This window comes from Syngnathus leptorhynchus, chromosome 6 (genome assembly GCF_054491065.1).
Source record: "Syngnathus leptorhynchus isolate UIUO chromosome 6, UIUO_Slep, whole genome shotgun sequence".
In the NCBI taxonomy this organism is placed as follows: Eukaryota; Metazoa; Chordata; class Actinopteri; order Syngnathiformes; family Syngnathidae; genus Syngnathus; species Syngnathus leptorhynchus.
In genome coordinates this window covers 12,811,749-12,825,971 of record NC_141200.1, presented here as the reverse complement: position 1 = coordinate 12,825,971, position 14,223 = coordinate 12,811,749, and the positions used below count along the sequence as shown (strand labels likewise).

The 14,223-nt window shown below is 37.7% G+C and overlaps 2 protein-coding genes across 2 annotated transcripts; both read left to right on the top strand.

Moving 5' to 3' along the window:
• The first annotated feature begins 45 nt into the window (after positions 1–45).
• Positions 46–3,255, top strand: usb1 (U6 snRNA biogenesis 1). Its single transcript, XM_085914516.1, has 7 exons — positions 46–705; positions 907–1,046; positions 1,545–1,728; positions 2,098–2,151; positions 2,304–2,409; positions 2,495–2,575; positions 2,657–3,255. Exons 1-7 carry the CDS (start codon positions 467–469, stop codon positions 2,762–2,764), a joined length of 912 nt encoding a protein of 303 aa, XP_085770642.1. The 5' UTR covers positions 46–466; the 3' UTR covers positions 2,765–3,255.
• A 720-nt stretch (positions 3,256–3,975) lies between these two features.
• Positions 3,976–12,505, top strand: bbs2 (Bardet-Biedl syndrome 2). The gene is made up of 18 exons (XM_085914118.1): positions 3,976–4,049; positions 4,560–4,693; positions 4,964–5,191; positions 5,698–5,823; positions 5,997–6,059; positions 6,197–6,274; positions 6,813–6,917; positions 7,182–7,268; positions 7,375–7,510; positions 7,621–7,760; positions 9,870–9,990; positions 10,068–10,239; positions 10,617–10,746; positions 10,822–10,941; positions 11,262–11,399; positions 11,547–11,659; positions 12,048–12,196; positions 12,358–12,505. The coding sequence occupies exons 2-18, from the start codon at positions 4,577–4,579 to the stop codon at positions 12,462–12,464; spliced, it is 2,130 nt and encodes a 709-aa protein (XP_085770244.1). The 5' UTR covers positions 3,976–4,049; positions 4,560–4,576; the 3' UTR covers positions 12,465–12,505.
• Positions 12,506–14,223: the final 1,718 nt, after the last annotated feature.

Below are 14,223 nucleotides of genomic sequence, written 5' to 3'. Positions count from 1 at the left end.
GTGTGTGTGTGTGTGTGTGTGTGTGTGTGTGTGTGTGTGTGCGGCACTAGTGAATCCAAATGATTATTGTCCCACATATAGATTCCTGTCTGTTGCATGTAATACAATGCAATGATTGATTTGATTGATTGATTGATGCAATACAATACAATACAATACAATACCCAACTCTCTACGCTTCATTAAACCTCACATTTTGGATTTATTTATAATATGATGTTCTGTGTTCATTCAGATTTATATTCATTTGGAGAAAGTTTCAAGTAAATTCCAAACAATTTGTCAACATACTTGTAAACACAGTATGGACACAAGCTACTACAAAGAGAAAACACCTCTATCCGACTGTGACACCATTATGCCAACATTAGCATGGGAACGTATGCCATCGAGTTGTTTCAAGGGCACGCAAATGTTGAGACTCCGGAAGTGCACTTCAACTTGAGCAGTTGGCTTTGGCAAGCAAATGTGGTCCAGCTGGTTGTCTTTGGTTAAATATGACACAATCCCGATAAACTGCGTCGTTGCCTCATTTCCCCACACAGACGTTTTAAACAGTTGTAGAATGTTAGTCGGCTACAGCAGCAGTTCGGATGAGGAAAGTGATGCTGGTGGTGTGGAGGCAGTCGCCGCTCCAGATCATCACGGCGATGGCGATGATTGTCCAATGAAAAAGAAGTCCAAAATAGAGAAATCATCGGCAAGGTAGTATCACACAAATAGCCAAGACATGGGGAAATTTTTTAATTCCTACTGGAATGTTACATTTTTTTTCCACAAAGAAATTAAGCTTAAAATAGCCTTTCTGAGTCGTTGGATTTCTTTAGCCTCAGGCTGTACTTGTGCCTTCTTTAGCAGGGGACCTGATGGTTACTGTTTAATAACCAGGGTGTGTATTCTCTGCAGACTACCACTGCCGGGTTGTTTGCTTAGCATGTTTCCAGATGATGAGGAGCCACAGAATGAGGAGAGCTCTTTGCATGATGGTCGTATCCGCTCATTCAAACATGAGAGAGGAAATTGGGCAACCTATGTTTATTTTCCATGTAAGTATTATCCGGCTAATTTGGCTTCCTGCTACATTCTGAAAGCACGCTAGGTTAATTTAAGGTTCGACGTTAACAGGAGTTATTGGGTGGGTGTGAAGCTTAAGAAAACTGGTGAACTGTTTGTGACCTGAGACCTGGCAACTATGATTCAATTTTCAGATGACAGCAAGTGGCAAAATGGCCGCCCCCTGCGGTGGATAAAAATAGATGGATTTTGCCTGTTTAATTCACATTTCAAAAACGAACATTAACCAGAACACTTTGACTTGATGGGCTGCACAGAACATCTATGTATTGTGTAATGTGTCTAGTCACCGTGGGATGGTGGGAAACGTAATTTCGATCTCTTTGTGTGTCTTAACATGTGAAGAAATAGACAATAAAGCAGACTTTGATATTATTTCTTTTTCACATAGGCGTACTAAAGAAAGTTGCCATTGTCAAGGTAATTGCTTTTTTTTTTTTTTTTTAATGTCTGTCATCTTATCACATTAGACAAACCTGAAGAGGAGTTTGGGGAGTTAATGGAGGTCCTGATGTCAGCTGCAGCTGCCTTTGGAGTGGCTTTGACCCCACAGGAGGAATTTCATCTCAGCCTGTCTCAGACAGTGGTCCTGAGACACCACTGGATCCAGCCCTTCGTACAGGGCCTCAAGTCAAGCCTGGCTCCCTGCAAAAGGTTTGCTTTGCTTCGTCTGTACATGTAGACTCATAAGAATTTGACCATAAGGCCAAAGAATTGACAGTATTACAAACATGCTAATAAAAAATATAATGATTAAGATGGGTGAGAATTTGAAGACTTGAATGTTGAAGTCATTACAGATGTTATAGAATGAAACAATTGTCTTGTAATAAGAATCTAAACTCAGATGAAATTGTTTACTTACTGACTCTTGAATGACATTTAATCTGCATTATGAAGGTGGAAACATGCAATTTTATCTCAGTTCAAAAATGATGCTATTTAAGCAGTGTAACAAACACACAGGAGCGAAATAAAACTGCACACAAAAAAATAACAGCAATTAATGTGTTCTGTTTGCAGGTTTATGTGCTCGGCATCCAGACTGAACGTCTATTGTAATGCAGAGAAGACAAGGTACTGTCATTATGTTTTTTATGTTAATACTTGATCTTGAATATTAGTCATATTACCTGCTTATTAAGATATGCATTTTCTTTTTGGTTTGGGTAGAGGCACATGCGCTGCCTGCTTCTGTGATTATTATCTGATAGTATTTCCCTTGGCAGGACCTTCTTGGGGATGGAGGTTGCTACCGGGCATGCTCACTTATTAAATGTGGTTCGAGTGGTGGACAGAACATTGACAGACTTTCACCTGGACACTTTTTATCAGGTTGCCGAAGAGCACAGTTTAATGTATACATTTTGTACATGCTAAAACCACTAGAGAATTTGCTAATTTTTCCTGCATCCTGTAGGATCCGTCATTCCATGTGAGCTTGGCCTGGTGTGTTGGCGACTTCACTGTGCAATTGAGACAAAGCCTCCATAAACTTCAGGTGGGCTGGAAAACAATGCGACAGAATGTTAACCAACAAAGTGTTTATCTCAATGTGACCATCTTTTTTTTCCCCTCCCAGAATTTGGTCGATAACCATGAAGAAGAACCGTACCATCTGTGGTTAGACTGTGCAGAGTTGCGCTGCCGCACAGGAAACAAAACCTTCCGCTTCCCTCTGGATGCTTAAAACTGAAAACACTGAGTGTTACAGCATATTCCGCGGCACATGGAGTTTCAGTGGGTCCCTAGTTTCTGGTCCCAACATATGAACTCGTGACGTCATGAATGACACGCAGTTCACTTGCACAGCAGCATACGAACGTGTCGTTATATATTTTTATGTTTATGCCTTAGGTGTGTTTTTCATTGCACCTTTAATGCAATTATAACTTCAAATGACTTTTTAAAGCTCCCTCATTTCCCCCCTCCAAAACACTGATGTATGCTTCATATTTTTGCAAATGCAAGATACTTGCATATTTTTCTTAAGCAGGGGCCACCCCCTACTCCGCTTTAACTATCAGATGATGCTTTTTGGGACAAATGTTTTTTTTTCCCCAATTATACAGTATATTTTTGTATGAATCTTGTCATTGAATTCAGGTATATGACGATGCCATGTCTGCTATATTGTCTTGCACTCATCAGCGGATAAATATTTTTTTTAATACTGTTGCATATGGGGCTACTGTCATTACTTGATGGAATAAATACTCTTCTCAAATGAAATTTCAGATTTTAGGAAGCGAGACACTGAATGAACTGAAATGTTACCCACCCAGGTTTTTGTACCAGCTTGTATAACACGGCTATTAGGCGAAGAATAAGTAATAACGGCTGCATGAACATAGGCGGATAATTTAACCCAAGACACATTTAGGACTGCTATTGAATAAAATGTCCTTCTGCTTTGTAAGACCAAAATTGCCAAAATGAAAAATAGAACTAATCTAAAAATAGATTTGACAATTTAATTTCAGGAATACATGGAAATAAAAACCACAAAGTATATAATAGTAAAAGTAAAAATAAACACAATAATATAGCAAATTAAATTCACTTCTTCACAACTACTCTTCACAGACTGAAGGTAAAAAAAATGCTTTTATATACAATTATATACATTTTTGCTTTATTCTATTAGGGAAACTTAACATTCACAAAGCCATTTTTTAAAATTTACTCCATGTTTTAAGGTATCGTTGATACCTAGGGATGTTTCTTTTGAGTCTCATAAATTTGTAAAGAACAAGAAATATAAAAAGATTTCTGAAATATACTTTTGGTGAAAACTGTCAACAATTTATTTACTTTTAGACAAGAATTTTCACAACTTACTGTTTCTGGGTGGTCGTACAAGCTCATTTATTTTGAAAACATGATATCGGAAGTGGCTGTGGATACCGACTAGCAAATCTTGTACTTTTTCTGCTGAATCCCGTTTGATTTTTTTTAATCGAATTGGGCGCCAGGTAAATATACCTTATGGTTTTATTTTATTTAGGTATGTCATTTTTTTATTTGTGTCGTGGTGTTTGTTGGTTTCCAGATACACTTAAGTTGCGTTGTGCTTTTAGCTCCTTATGCTAACCCCTTTAACCAGCTAAGGTAAACGGCAACGTTGCTTTCTTGAAATATTTATTTTTGCATTTGGTATTGATACCCTGTTGGGACACAGCAAAGAGCAATGCACGGGTTTTGTTAAGTATAAAAATAGCATTCTTGTTGACCAAACGACGGGAGATTATCGCCAGTCGAACGAGCTTTGGCTTCACACTTTTTGTTGCTAGGCAACAGAACTCTGGTGCCTCTGGCAAAGCTCGTAATTACATTAGTGTTGCAAAATCACGCATTGTCATTTGATAACATATGTTCCTAATCTATTACATTTATGTAGTAAAAAATATATTTTTATTTTATTCTTCCACAGCTTTCACTAACAAACCTCAAAAGTGTACGTGTGATTGTTTTTAATTGTTTAGGAGGGAGCGTATGCATCATGTTGGTCCCCATATTCACTCTCAAGTTGAGCCATAAAATAAACCCTCGCATGGTGACGTTGGGAAAATTTGATGGCGTCCACCCGTGCCTCACTGCAGCCACACAAGCTGGAAAGGTAAAAATGAAAACCCCATTTGTAAGATTTTGGGCTGCACAATGGAGTAGTGGTTTGCTCCTCTCATGTCATAGTCAAGATGCCCCATGTTTGAACCTTGGTGTGGAGTTTGTATGTTATCCTACTTACCACTTCCTCCTTCATCCCCCAAACATATATGATAAGGGTCAAGCAAAGACTCTAAATTGTCCATTATTTCAGATTGAAACTCAGATTTTCATAGTATAAATGTCTTCATTCCAGCCAGTAACTTTTTGTTTTCTCTACAAGGTTTTTATACACAACCCTCACACTCGTGCTCCAAAACCTGCATCTCACCGACTAAGCCAAAGCACTGAAGATTCAGATGTATCTTTACTTAACATCAACCAGGCAGTCACTTGTCTGACTGCAGGTACTCTTGGCACAAACACTGCCGGTGACACACTGTTGGTGGGATCTCAGACCAACCTGCTGGCTTATGACGTCCATGACAATACCGATATCTTCTACAAAGAGGTTAGTAAAATAAACTTTGAGGACATAGGCGCTGGAACAAATGCCATGGACAAAAAAATTGCACACTTACCAAATGCTTCATTTGGGACAGTCTAATGAGATACAAAAATAGTGACAAAATCGTTGTCAAGAATCAAAACTCCTCTCTAAGTATCAAAGGAAACTGAGTATTTTAATCATTATTATTATTATGCTCATTTATATCACTGGATCTCATTCGTAGCTTCTGCAGGTCAGTCAAAGGTTTGCATACGTTTTTTCATTTATTGCGTAAGAAAGTGTGTTGTCCATACATTTGCCTGGTGTATTGTACCTTTTAGCTATTGTTTAGTGCATTCCCACTGAATTGTTGTTACGATTAGTGAATGCTTTTTCCTGAATTTGTTGTTGAGTTGCTTATATATTGATTAAATCTGCGACTCTGCACATAGATCAGGTTATTTAATGTTGTTTCTGGTCTACATTTGTTTTGTCTTTTCTCTTTGTACCCGTGTGTGTGTGTATAGGTGTCCGATGGGGCCAATGCAATCGTCCTGGGAAAACTTGGGGACATCCCGAGTCCTCTTGCCATCATTGGAGGGAACTGTGCTATACAAGGCTTTGATTGCCTGGGCAATGACCTCTTCTGGACTGTAAGAACTGAGATATAATCTACTCACTCCAATACTGTTTGATTCAATAAATGTAGTGAGAAAATAAATTATCAATACATTTTTATATTTAAAATGCGTTTTCAGATTTGAGAGTGATTATTTAGTACCTTATTTTAGAATTTACACTATGCTACCTTGTATGTCTTTTCAAGGTAACAGGAGATAATGTGAGATCGCTTGTGCTCTGTGATTTCACTGGGGATGGCAAAAATGAGGTAAGCCAAGGCGAAACACCGCCATTGCCTTTGTGTTTGGATTGTAATTTATTTAAAAAAAAAAAAAAACAGTTAATGAAAACAGTTAACAGTTAATTCAATGACTAAAGTTGTGTTTGTTGTGGGACTTGTTGCAGCTCCTGGTTGGATCTGAAGATTTTGATATCAGGGTTTTCAAAGAGGATGAGCTTGTGTCTGAGATGACTGAAAATGAGGTAACTGGCTCCCTTTGAAATGGGATGAATCAAAGGCAATTCATTAAAAGGATTAGAGATATTCACGTACATATGATACAATGATAATGTCAAGTTACTAATGCAAGTAAATTGTCACTAGTACAGTACACGGCAAAACATTTTGATGATAGTCCTCAACCAACTACTCACTTAATATAATTAAGTCAATGTTTTTATTTTATTTTGATGATCTAATCGATTATCAAAAAATCAATAATAATTTTTGATAATTGATGAATAGTTTTGTGACCTAGTTTGATGTTGTAAAATTGTACAAATCTGAATTTAAGGATCTAAATTTCGGATTTTTGTCGTGCTTCTTAATCTTTGTGTTGAATCAAAACATAAAACATTTGCATTTACTTTTGAAGAAAAAAATCTACATCTTTGTGTTTTTTTGCGGTTTCTTCTGACATGTTTCTGACCAAACCAGTAATCATATATTTCCATTTATAAGTGTCAATAAGAAAAGTGTTAATATGTATATTATTTCACATTTCTCTTTTTTTGCGTTTAGACAGTAACAGCACTGTGTCACATGCACAGCAGCCGGTTTGGTTACGCCCTGGCCAATGGCACTGTGGGAGTCTATGATCGCAACTCTCGGTACTGGAGGATCAAGGTAATTGACTAAAATCATTTGAATAATGCTTTCTTGTTTCTTTATTACTACAAACACTGATGTAAACATTGAAAATTCCTAAATATTTTATATGCTCAGACTATTCGTTTGTCACCCCCACTAATTCCTCTTCGTGCATTCTGAGTCCCTTTTTACCATTCAGAATCAGTGGCTCTTTTATGATCATGAATATTTGTAATACAATAAAATGTTTCTTTAATTCATTTTAGTCATTGTCTTGCTTTAATTTTTTCTTCAATGTAGTCAAAAAATCATGCAATGAGCATCCACGCCTTTGACCTGAACGCTGATGGGGTTGTGGAGCTCATCACTGGCTGGTCCAATGGAAAGGTCAGCATTTTAGTGTTAGATGACCCTGCACTAATAAATCAATGTTACAGAAAACATTCATGTATTCATCACCACCTTTTTTGCTCACATTCCTTTGTTGTTCCAGATTGACGCTCGAAGTGACCGCACAGGCGAAGTCATTTTCAGAGACAACTTCTCATCCTCTATTGCCGGAGTAGTTGAGGGAGACTATAGATTGGATGGGCAGAAGCAACTCATTTGTGCCTCTGTAGAGGGAGAAGGTTTGCTGCGTGTTCTTTTTGAGTGAATTTAAGCGTGAAAACAATTGCAGTGAAAAGCCTCTTTAAGCTTGGAGTGTAATGTTTATTCATTTTTGCCATGTATCTTGCAGTCCGTGGCTACCTGCCTGCTGGAAAAGAGCTGAAAGGCAATCTCATGGACTCCAGTGCTGAACAGGACCTCATTAGAGAGCTCAGTCATCGCAAACAGAATCTATTGCTGGAGCTCCGCAATTATGAAGAGAATGCAAAGGTACATCTAATTTCTTTATAGACAGTAATATATTTTCCGTATTGGCCCGAATATAAGATGGTGTTTTTTGCATTGAAATAAGACTGAAAAAATGGGGGTCGTTTTATATTCGGGGTCTAGACATTATACCCATTCACAACGCTTGATGGCGCCAGATATCTCTCCTTAACTCCCCAGGCCAAAGCGAACCCCTATCACGAAGAAGAAAAATAAAAATTGCAGTAGCATGAAGAAGAAAAATAAAAAATAGCAGTAAGAAAGAAAAGAAAATAAGAGAAGAGATAACAGAAAATGGAGAAACAGTAGGTTTATTTACATTTCAAAAACCAGAAGCCATTCATTTACAAATGTGATTGCACTTTAGTTCACATATTTAAATGTTCAGATATTAAGATGTGATAGACAGTTTTTGCATGATTTGAATGAGGCGAAATAACATGCTTTTTCTCTCGAATATATTGTTATAATCATTTATTTCAGATGTACAGTCATTATTTTCTGTATAAAAATGAAATTTGTTGTTCAAAAAGTATTTCTTCAAACTTGAGCCTTGAAAAAGAGGGGGTCGTCTTATATTCGGGCCAATACAGTACGTATAATATAGTTTTGTTAAATACAAGCCATCACTTGGCTTTTTGTATTTCTTTTCTCAAATTTAATGCAGAATGCCATCAATGAGGGACAAAACAAACATTGATGTTGCAGTCGTTATAACCCCTTAAGCTAGTATGTGTATTGGAACACAAACAGTGCAGCAACACATGTAGACAGACAATACAGTGTAAGAATACTCAGAGACATATATTCTTCATCCTCTCCAAAAAATAACAATTTTACTGTAATTACATAATATTACTGCAGCTGACTGAGTCGCTGACTGAGTCACTGACTGAGTCTTTGGTATTACTGTATGTTCGTTGATAATATACCTCTTGAAGTCCACCATCATTTCCTTGGACTTGGTACTGTTGAGGTGCAAGTGGTTGAAGCACATGCACAAATCATTTAATTCTTTACATTCTATCAAATCATTACTATATTTTTTCTACTATGTACTATACTGTAGAGCTATGTTTCCTTTTGCTGATTTTTTTTTGTCGAGTGACAGCGAATTATTTATCAATAATATCTTTTTAATGGGGAAATTTGATTTGCGATGCAAGTGTTTTGAGTTACCAGCATGGTCACAGAACAAAACAGACTTGTAAATAAAGGCGGCAGTGTTCTGTAAATGATAATTTATCAAATAAATAAATAAATAAATGAATGAATGAATGAATGAATGAATGAACGAACGAATGAATGAATGACCTTCAAGAATGACAATGAACAAAGAACAAAGTTAAAAGCCCTGAAACTAGTAATTAGTGCTATGTGGACAGATAATTGAGAAAAAAACAGGTCAAGTTTGCCATGCTTTGAGGATTTGCTCTTTTGAGATATATTCTCTCGTACCCTCATAAATGCATCACTATAAAATGCTCCACTGTTTCATAATAGAATTGAGGTGTCTTCACCCTTACTTCGCCTCCTTTTATGTGCATAGACGTCCATAGTGTTCATTGCAGGATGGGATAGTGTGTTGTTCTGAATCAAATCTAGATGCTTTTATACTCTGGCAGAAAATAGTAAAATAGCATTATGGTTGACCCTCGGTAATCGCAGGGATAGGGACCAAGGTGACCTGCAAAAATATCCTCCTATTTAAATGCAATGGCGGGACAAGCCTGAAAAAATATTGTTTAAAAAAAACCGCTGATGAACCTCCAATACGCATTTCCCACAAAAAATAGGGTCTGCTCTCCAGATCTTATATATTGTGGGTTTCAGTTCAGGGTGGCCTCCATGCAGTTTTATAAAATGCAGGCTGCATGTGCAGCTTGAGAGAGGTTTGTGGTATTCTACTGAGTCCAGCAATTATAAACATCTTTCTTCTATCCAGCTGTATCTTTTTACCAGTCATTCAGTCATTGGTTCAACAGCATTTATGTTTCATACAAAAACCTCACTTCATATTAATTGGGAACACAGTTTAGAATTCTTGATGACAAGCATATAACTTTTAATTGTCCCATGTTATGATTCCCAACAGCTGTCCTGTTGTTTCAGGGTGTGTCGGACAGCACAGGTGGGATTCCAGCCAACACTCAACTCCAAACAGCTCTCACAGTACAAGCTGGAACTGAGGTCCAAAAAGCCCATGTGGAGCTCAGCATCACAACACCAAATGGTATCATCCAGTAGCACACAACTAAGAATGTTATGCATAAATATTCTTTCTTTCAATCCTTTATTTCCCTCCTCCAGAAACCATAATCCGCGCAGTACTCATCTTTGCAGAGGGTATTTTTGAGGGTGAGAGCCATGTTGTTCACCCCAGTGTCCAGAACCTGTCAGGTTGTGTTCGAGTCCCCATCGTCCCTCCTAAAGACATACCAGTAGATCTGCACATCAAAGCATTTGTCGGTGGCAGAACCAGGTAGATTGGACTTGCTTTGTTGTCACATTGTTATACTCGGCTTTTGAATGAGGGAGAGATTTTAGTTGCCTTATCTTACATCAGTTGTCAGTAGTAACTAGGTTCAGTAACTCTCTGAGGAAAAAAAAAAAGTATTTTTTAGGTGACAACAGAGCCATTGGCATAGGTTTGCTGAATTATCTTGGTTTCGCTGCAGTCAATTTGTAGGATTAATCAAGTATTGGAAAAGTGTAACAGAAAATGAATACATAGGTACTATATGAACTTGAAATATTCCTTTTTATATATACTACATTCTTCTGAAATAAAATGAAAGTAACATTACAGTTTTTTCCTGTCTCTTACCACACAACTTGCTTTTGTTTGCACCCCCCCAGCACTCAGTTTCACGTGTTTGAAATCACTCGACAGCTGCCGCGTTTCTCCATGTATGACATTGCAGTCCAACCCTCAGCTCCTGCTCCCACCGGAAGAGTCACGTTCACCATCAATGACCGGCCACAACGGGTATATCAAAACTCTCTTCACAGAGAATCCAAACCTCAGGGTTGGTTGAACTAACTTGTGTGCATGTGAGTATAGGTCGCAATGTGGTTGAACCAAAACTTCCTGCTGCCTGTGGGAGTAGATAGTCCTGACGTTACATTTAGTTCACTCCGGGGAGGTGGACTGCTGTCCATCAGTATGGCCTCTAATGGACAGGTAAGGCGCTTGTAAAATATTGATGGAAGATTATATATTTTTTTGGAGATGGCATATTTATGTTGGGCATTTAGTCAAGCAAAATAATGATCCACCTCTTAGAACTATGTGATGTTCCCTGTTGAATAAAACACAGCAGTTCTCTGATTACACAAATATTTAGGATTTTCTTTAGTCAGAGATACAAGTAAATTTTTCTAGGGTAATATTTTGCACTCATTCTGAATCTGTCCCTTTTCTGTGGTGCATTATTATGTTTCAATAATTATAAGAATAATATACAAATCTATTTAGTAATACTTATGAATTGTGGGTATTAGATCACTCTGCAAACAGACGATATCGACCTGGCGGGCGATCTGGTCCAATCACTAGCCTCTTTCCTGGCTATAGAGGAACTGTCAGCAGAGGCAGACTTCCCAACTTATTTTGAGGATCTTCAAACCACACTCACTGAGGTTTGACTTTAAGAAAAAAAAAATCAAATACAGTTTATTTCTTTTCACTAACTCCCAAAGGTCATGGGTGTCTATTAATCAATTCTATTCCTAAAGCGCTGTCTAGTTGCTGTCTTGTAATTAAACATCCTTAAATGTATCCACTAGGTGGATGAGTTCCATGCAGTCCATCAGAAGTTAACTACGGAAATGGCTGACCACTCCAACTTCATCAAGAGCATGCTAGTGCAAGCAGAGGATGCTCGCTTGATGGGTGACATGTGAGTTCCAATCTGCCATTCATATTCTCATTGTACACTGCATCACCGTGTTGCCTTTTTCTCTTCTCTGCTTAGGATTCTACCAAATCCTATTTAAATGTGTAATGCCTATCCTTCAAAAAGAATTATTACTAAAGTGTGATTTTACCTGACTTCAAGATCCAATCTTCATACTTACATTTACCTTTTATTATTATAGTGTTTTTATTATCAATTGCTCCAGCGCTAACTGTTGACTTTCCATTCATAGGCGACACAGCAATTCAACTGAGTAGCCTTCCATAACATATTTGATGTCCCAGCCAGATCAGTCTGATTGTTTATCAATTTGTTGGTCATTCCTCGTCCATATCTGCGCTGTGACTTTGAGCCTCTTTGTCTTTGGCAGGACTTCCATGAAGAAGCGTTACAGAGAGCTATACGATCTGAACCGAGATCTTCTCAGCGAGTATAAAATTCGCTCGAATAATCACAATGCTCTGCTGGCTTGTCTCAAGTCTGTCAACCAGGCCATCCAGCGAGCTGGTCGACTCAGAGGTAGGCTGCCCGTATATCATTGTGTGCTGTACAATTAATGATCCTTCAAATATGAAATAATGAAAGCTTTTGTATATAATCTAGGTAGAAAACAAATAAATATGAGCGACTATTACCCTTCAAAAGTACTTTTACATTTTCTTTCTGTGCTTGTCTTTCAGTGGGTAAACCAAAGAACCAAGTCATTTCAGCATGCCGGGACGCCATCAAGAGCAATAACGTCAATGCGCTCTTGAGAGTCATGAGAGCTGGCGTGGCTGCCTCTTGAAAGTGATACAAGGCTTGAATATGTGCTAGATTGTTTAACTGCCAAATTATATTAGTCATTTAATTTGTTTGATTTATTATTATTATCATTATTCTTATTGTATGCAAGTTTTGTGTTCAGAGTTTCTTTTACTAATTGTGATTTGCACCTGAGACAGTACAGAGTTTGTGGTTGGAACTGTGATTTTGTCCATGGAGAATATCCCTCTCACTTGCAGGTTTCTGATTCTTTTACAGTGCACAATCTTCTTCTTCGATGCCATTGTAGATCATTTAAATTTGACTCGTTCTACATTGGCATCTAAGGTATCTGCTACTTCCTCTAAAATGAGTCCAAATCTTCACAGACGCCCTTGGAACGCAAACATGCTCTTCTCTTCGATGACCAATAAGCACCTATTTGACTTGGATGATGCTGATAACAAGTCACCGCAGCAGGATTGACATCTCGGCAATTCCAGCTGCACTTTCATCTCTGCTCCAAACGGTGACAGCATGTACATCACCAACAGGAAGTGCCTCAGCCAAACGAGTCCTCAGTGCAACAAATCAAGTAAACTCAACACTGTCCCAAGTGCAAATCACAATTAGTAAAAGAAACTCTGAACACAAAACATGCATACAATAATGATAATGATAATGAATCAAACAAATTAAATGACAAATATAATTTGGCAGTTCAAAATTGGATTGCGAAGAGCCATCCATGTCAGTCAAGTCCTGTGTGTAGCTAGTCCATCAGTATGGCGTGTATGAGACAGCAGCTAGAATAGAAAACTGTGTTTTACAGGAATGGCATTTAACTGTCAAGGTAATACTGACTATCAAATCACATTATTTATTATTTCTGAGTGGGAAGTACTAAATATTTCAAAGACACAGTATGTAGTATTACCACTGCCATAGAATTCAAACACAATCAAAGAACAAAATGTTTGTGGGGAAATCTATTCATTTGTCATTCCAAACATTCAAAATATTGTATTCAAATGTGACAATGGAGAAAATAACCCAAAAACCGAATTTTTAAAACATCCGGCCGGACTGTTACACTGTGAATGTATCCCCAGCCTATAGCTGTCTTATATGCATTGTCATTGCTATGATATATTGAGATACATGAACTAGCATTATCAACTTCAATTCCGAACTTTTTTTTTTCTTATTCCAGCTATGTCAAAAACATGTGTCTGTTGTCACATGAGGGACTTTTGAGTTGGAATGAGCAATTGAAATGAGGTTTAAAAGTTATTAGTGAGTTCAAGAGTGTGCCAGGTTCCAGATTCTGTTGCACATTGATAAAAAATGTCTAGTCATGGCTCAAATTGTCATGTTTGTGTTACCACAAAAAAACAAACAAAAGCCAGCTATGACTGTTTTACCGACTCAGTAATGTTTTTAGACCCATTGGGAACATTGTTGCATTTTTGCTCCGTGTTTGTAGCCAAAGAAAACATAAATGACTTCAGTGTCACAGATGATGATGTGTTTACTCTTTCTAAATTATGTCAATGTCCTTTTTGTGAAGATTAAATTAACCATTGTTTTAAGTTTTGCGTAACTCTTCCATGACTTTGACGGGGCATTACGAAGGAAATATGTGTCTTTCCGATGATCTGGCTCACTCAGCAGTTTTCTCCAACTGCTGGATGGACATTGGGATTACTGTGCATAACCAAAGCAATGTGTCCTCTAAAAAAGACAGCAAACTCATTAGCCTTCTCCTCCTTCGTTGGCTTTCCTCTTTTGTTTACTCAACA